This window comes from Fistularia commersonii, chromosome 4 (genome assembly GCF_037954325.1).
Source record: "Fistularia commersonii isolate RoL2024-O1a breed Wild chromosome 4, RoL_Fcom_v1.0, whole genome shotgun sequence".
NCBI lineage: Eukaryota > Metazoa > Chordata > Actinopteri > Syngnathiformes > Fistulariidae > Fistularia > Fistularia commersonii.
In genome coordinates, this window is record NC_141287.1 from 4,760,222 (window position 1) to 4,766,720 (window position 6,499).

Here is a 6,499-nt window from a genome sequence, read left to right on the forward strand (position 1 = left end):
GCAAAAACATTGCACTGTTTATATTGTTGTTAAATATGGATTCCGAACATTTGAAACTGTTATTTTTTTTCATATTAAGCTGTTCTTTTTAAGATGGAGCGTATAATCACGGACTACACATATCCAAGGCCATTACTGATCAATGGAGATAACATTTGCTTTGTCATACAGCAAATATTGCCCTCGAGCAGAATCATAATCCATAGGGAACAATGGATGCAGGGGATGACAGGACCACATCATGATCAATAGATAACAAGTATTGATGGAGAAATGGTACAACATGAATATTGATCAGCAGTGACACCAATTGAATCAGAGAATGAAAGTACGCAGGGACAGAGGCTGGAGTATAAATTTGCAACCAATACATATGTGACACTTTGCAAGAGGCACAGGGAGCCACTTCCAGGGGCATCATTAAAAAAACATTACAGAGTAAACAGCTGGTCACCATCCAAGCAAACTACATTGCATTAAGTAATCAAGTGAAACACCTATGTACTTCTCAAAAGCATGAACATGGGTGTCTGAAGCGTCATCCACAGCCAACTACACCTCAAGTAAATAATTGAGGGAATTTAAATGTCAGTTTAACATACAAATAAAGACAGAGGGAAAACAGGCCTCTTGGCATAGTTTTGGCCACAGCCTTGTGTCAGAACATCCCAGTGAAAATGCAATTGCCTCACACTGATCAAACATTACATGTTAGGATGAAACGCACATAACCCCTTGGCTAGCAATTCATTGGAAATAATTCTTGTTTTAAGGATCTGTCAGTTTATCCACACAGCTGTTTCTATCTAGATCTGCTCTTCTTCAATTGTCAATCTTGTAGCCATGGAAGATCATTATTTCAGTGCATTATTCAGTGCCGTTCTTCCCTTCCCCAGGATTAATATAGTTCTTCATGGCTTTCAAGACATGTTTCAACAACAGAAGCGGATAAAATTTGCTTAAGAAACGCTGCTTTTGGGTGGCAAGAAGATGCTCTGTTGCATAGAAGTAAAGGGAAAGATAACATCTGTAAAAGTCTGGATTTTTTTTGCAATTATGTTTGATATAAAATTAGTAAAAGGTTGCGAATAAGGGAGGGCATAGTCCTAAATTCTCAAAGAAAAGAGTTGTTCCTGGGTGTCTACAACATAAGCATGTGGGCAGCTAGTTTCACATCATATCAGGACAGAGAACAATAAAGTAGAGTTTAAAGGTCTCTTGATTTTGAAGAGAGATGCAAAACCAACGAAAAGCACCCAAGAATCACCTTAGCTGCAGCTCAGGTCACCATCCACCAGAGGGAACACATTCTTTCAACATGGTGCCGAGCTCGCCCTGTGAAACCCCACCTTCCATAGTGATGGAAGGTTGCAGCAAACAAAGAGGCTTTGGAGGTGAATGACCCCAGCTCGGAGAACGTGCTGGCTGGACTCCCTTTGTGTTTTGGATGGGGAAGGGGGCAGGGAGGCAGGGTCACTGTGTTTTTCTAGGCAGCTGAGCATCAGCACTAACACAGCTGGCATGCTCGAGGCTCTGACTGGCAAATCCCACTGAGTCATCAGCAGGCTGCACCGCTTTGTCCCCAGGTTTAGCTGAGCCCTGCGCCTCCCTCCTCCACCCCTCCCCCACTCTTCCTATTTCTTTCTTCTTTTTTTTCACAGGATCATTTGTACTGATGATCATGAACACCTGTGTGCTGCTGCACACGGGTGCAAATGGCCCTGTGCTTACTTCCAACGACAATCAACCTGTTTAGCAGCATTTGTTTTTGGGTCTTCGAGTCAGGTTATTCATGATATGCATGATTGGGCCAACTTCCTCACCTGTGCCGTGTCACAAATGGATTTCCTTCGTCTTGGTCAAAAATGTAATGTTAATACACTATTTTCTTTTTAGTTTGATTAGATTCGTTTATTGAAACTGAACTTTTCATACCCTTGCCTTTTTTAATGCCATGAGGAAATTCACACTTCATTAATGTCAAGATATGAAGTGCATATTGGATGTCCTGACATGCAAGTGGCCAGGAAGTAAGTTCAGATCCCTGGTAAGCCAAAGACAGTGTTTGACAGTGACCACACGGTGATAGACACCAGTACATATATTTCTTATTGATTTTCCCATTTTCTATTTATCCTGACTGATCAGAATGCGGCTAATAGCAGGTCTTCTGGAGATCTTGGGGAGAAAATGGCAACCCCTGCATCAACTTAGAAGTCAGGATAATCTCGGGAATACTAGGAAAAGTCACAGAGCACTTTAAGAATTGATTATATGAGAATATATTCGTATTTATTGCAAAGCAGAACTTTTTAATCGTTTATGTATAGTCCACTTTCAGAGATTCATTGACACAATGGCGAATCAGAAGAAATGCAAGCATTACAATGCAAAAAGCGGTGTGGTGATTTATATTTATTTCTTTCGGGAAAATACAATCAGAATCATATAATGTTTCGTTATTTGCTTTTTTAATGCCAGCTAGACTTCAATGTTGATGCCGTCTATAGTACATTCTAATATACAATTAACATTTTACCAGTGAGTTTACCGTATAGTAGTCTACATAGAACTGCCTAGATTTTGAATAAAGGGGATGACATTAGGACAAAGCGCCAATGAGATCGAGATTTTTAAGGGTTGTGATCATATGTTCTAGAAATCTGTGATCATGCGGAATGATCCCACGGCCGGAGAGGTGGCACCCCAATCCGTGTAGCTGTGGTATTCCCCGCGCTCCAGAAAGTACTGATGTCCATGATAGTTGGGCTGCTCATACAAGACCCACGCACCATCCATTACCACGCAAGAATGAAACTCCTCAAACTTGAGGGCGTCGTAAACTGAGGGGCAGTCCTCCACACATTCCATAGCCCGGCCGTCGAAATCTGGCTTTTCGTAGAACCTGATTTTCCAGGACTTCCCATATACCTTGGAAGAGTCATGAGAGCACATTACACATAATTAATAGCTTCAACATGCAAACATTTTCCCTCCTCCGTTTTCATCACCCCTACAAATTGGTTTCTTGGCTGTTGTCCTTTTGAGAAAGGATGTGCATGGGTTACATAACGTACCATCCTGCCAAATCATGAGCCTTTTATCTCTCCTTTTTAACTGTTGGTCTTTGACGGATTACTGCTTGGACGCTGCACCAAGTAGCATTTCAGTGGACTTTGAAACCCTCTTCCGCGAAAAAATTAACCCAGAAATACTAAAGGAAAACCCAGCCATGTCTCTGAGGTGTCGCTGTTATGCACATACGTAACCGCAACTTTAGCTTTACCTGCTCTCTACACTGTACGATAGCACACCGTTTACTGAGCTCACATTTGTAATAGAGCGACATGACTTGATGCTGTCGTTGAATCCCATCCATGTGCAGTGATCAGGATACTCCCCGGGGCTCAGGATGTACTGGTACCCGGTGTAGTTGGGATGCTCATACAGCACCCAGCAGCCACTCTCCACTTTGATGGAGTTGCAGCAGCTGAAGTACGAGCGCAGGTCAAGACAATCTGAGCTGCACTCGTAAATTCGGCCTTGGAAATTCACCTCTTCAAAGAACACAATCTGGATGCAGGGGAGCAATAACAAAATCGGGGTACGTTGCATAACATCGGGTAATGCCGTATTACATCATCACATTCCAAAGAGGTTCAAAACACACAGTATTTGTCAATTTCTCCTTCTGATCTTGCAATTTTTTTACAAAGTCTGAGCTCCTTACCTTCCCCATTTTCCTGATATTGCTTGCCTCTCACCCAGCTGCAGGGTTGTGATTTATATCGAACTGCAGAATGTGCAGACATGGGAAAGCTATTATTATCCAAATTACCTGATTTGCATATCAGCAAAATGGTCAAGTTTGATTTCCCTTTGTTCAAATGTGATGGCCTCATATCAAAGAATTGCCAGAACTGGAAAGTAAAACCGCACACTTTCTGCTTAATGATTACTGTCTAATTGTTGATTAAATGATAGTTGTGTTGCTGGCTGCATCATTGCTTTTGCTTTCACCCTCTCTTTTTTTATTTTAAAAAACCTGTAACATTCGATATAATGTTTGGACAGGTTTGAGCAGCATTTTATTCCCGGCGATACACTCAAAAAAGAAAAAAAGGAGTTGCAGCACTTTAATAAGTGAATTCAAAATTTTCAGACAGAAGCTTGCAGCCGTAGGTCACAATACAATCAGTCTTCACCTAAGTTGGGTGTGGGATCCAATTGGACCATGACATTGGTTTTGGTACACAAAGTTGCAGTTTTATATATTTTGATAACTGTGATGTAGTACTTCAGTCACATTAATTTTTTTCAAGCTGAAGGACCTTTTGGCCTCCTGTACCACATCACCGACTTCCTTATGGGGGGGGGGGGTCACACTCTCCGGTCTGGCAGGTTATGTTAAATGGGATTCCCTCTCCCTCTCGCTGTCATACACATCCACCGTTTCTCATATGATATGAATGCATTGCGCATTTCAGCAAACTATACATGCACAACCTACAATGGTCTTTTCCTACCATGAATGTACAAATGGATTTTAGTTCTTTTCAGTCATGTAATCACTCAATCACTCACTGATCTATCAATATATATATCTATCCTGTTAGTCATATATATATATATATATATATATATATGTATGTATGTATATATATACACACACACACACACTCTCATATATATATATATATATGTGTGTGTGTCTGTGTGTGTAGAGTGTATGAATCAGAATATGTGTATTTTTATTTATGATAATAATGTACACCCTCCCTCAAAATGCAGAGCACAGCCCAGCCATGGTTGCAGGGACTCTTAGCATCGACAGTGGGGATTTGGAATTTCACAAACATCTTCCCACTTGTTCCAAGCTTGGTCCAAGGCAAGGCAACGACGTAGATCATCAGGTCACTGATTAAAGTGATCAGAGCCTCAATTCATGACTTCAGTTCCAACTTGTTTTCAACATAAAGAGATGCTCGGAGGGATATTCTAGTTGTAGAAATGAGCAAGGTTGATTGAAGCTGTAGCGCGCATTCCAAATTAGAAATATACACTACCCATATAAGATTTAAAATGTTGTCAGTAGTTCAAAATGCTAATAGTTTGCCACTTAGAGGTAAGTATGCATGACTAAGAGGTCTCAAGAAGGATAATAAGGTAATAAGATATTACCTGTGCTTTGTGAGTGCCTCAACAACTGCAGGGTTTTCTACGTGTAAATCGATTAAATATTTCACGGGTTGAGTTTTTAGTAAAAAAAAAAAATTAAGTGCATAGTGGACATTTTCTACATACAGTTATTCTTCTCTGGGAAATTTGTTCAACAGCACAACTCAGAGCTACAGCGCTTCCCTAGGATTTGATTGCTGTGTCATGAGGTAACAGTGGTACATAAATAGGCATCTTATAATGATCAAATATGTATATGCAAAATCCTACTTGTAGAGACAGATTCCTTTTAATCAGTCTTATTTTGTATGAAGAATTTGCGTTGATGGGTCAACTCTCAGAAGTTTTTAGAAGTCACTCTGGATGTATATACTATACTCTGTACTATACTATATTCTACACTCCATACTCTATATATTCTATGCTCTGAGGTAGATTTTTAATATGATAGAAATAGAAAACAACTCGCAGCTCCTCTGAAGGAGTTTTGTTGTCTCACTTTGATTGTCGGCACATTCAGCTAAATATAATATATGTATATATATATTATATTATATTTTATATAAAATTATACATATATATATAATTTTGGATACATTAGAACATTTAAGTTAGGGGGGGTTACCTATTGTAAAGGGACCCTGTATCACGTCAGTAAAACTGAATTGTTTTTTCACAATATTGAATGTGCTGACAATGTGCTGTAAATTATATATATATATATATATATATATATACACACACACATATATATATATAAAATTTATATAAAATTTAAAAACCATGTTGCAAAGTGCCCACAGACCAAACATTTCAAATGTGTGATATTTAAAAATGTGTTTATTCAGAAACATGCACTATTAAATAAGTAGTTAATAACCAATGCTTGTATAATATTGTGTAAAACCAACACAAGCATCTAGAAAATAGGGGGGCATTAAATTGTTTCTCAGTTCACCATACTAAATATAATGACATAGTAATGTAAAAAAATCATGTTCTAGTAAAGACCACTCTTGTCCAGTAATGGAAACTCATATATATATTTATATGAGTATATATATATACTCATATAAATATAAAGACAATATATCCTAATTTAAAATATGCATCCCTGGCTTGAGATATTTAAAAAACTGTCAAGTCTACTTTTCCTGCAGTGAGTCTTCTGCTCTTTTTTCCTCCCTTTGTTCTGGATCATGATGGCACAAATGAAATTAACAAGAATGGCAGAACAACTTATTCGTCAGCTTCCAGCTCATTTGAATAACAAAACCCTTTTATAGCGCGAATCAACTATAAAACCCACTGGCAGCCGCAG

The 6,499-nt window shown here is 38.9% G+C and overlaps 1 protein-coding gene across 1 annotated transcript; it reads right to left on the reverse strand.

Annotated features, from left to right (window-relative positions):
- Positions 1–2,377: 2,377 nt before the first annotated feature.
- On the reverse strand, positions 2,378–3,769 carry LOC147234434 (gamma-crystallin M2-like). The gene is made up of 3 exons (XM_086144837.1): positions 3,731–3,769; positions 3,331–3,573; positions 2,378–2,931 (listed from the first exon to the last, which is right to left on the reverse strand). The coding sequence occupies exons 1-3, from the start codon at positions 3,737–3,739 to the stop codon at positions 2,656–2,658; spliced, it is 528 nt and encodes a 175-aa protein (XP_086000963.1). The 5' UTR covers positions 3,740–3,769; the 3' UTR covers positions 2,378–2,655.
- Between the last annotated feature and the right edge of the window lie 2,730 nt (positions 3,770–6,499).

Coding starts and splice junctions, on each gene's coding strand:
- LOC147234434 (XM_086144837.1), bottom strand. Junction 2,932..3,330: donor CATGTCGCTCTATTACAAAT/GTGAGCTCAGTA, acceptor GACTCTTCCAAG/GTATATGGGAAGTCCTGGAA.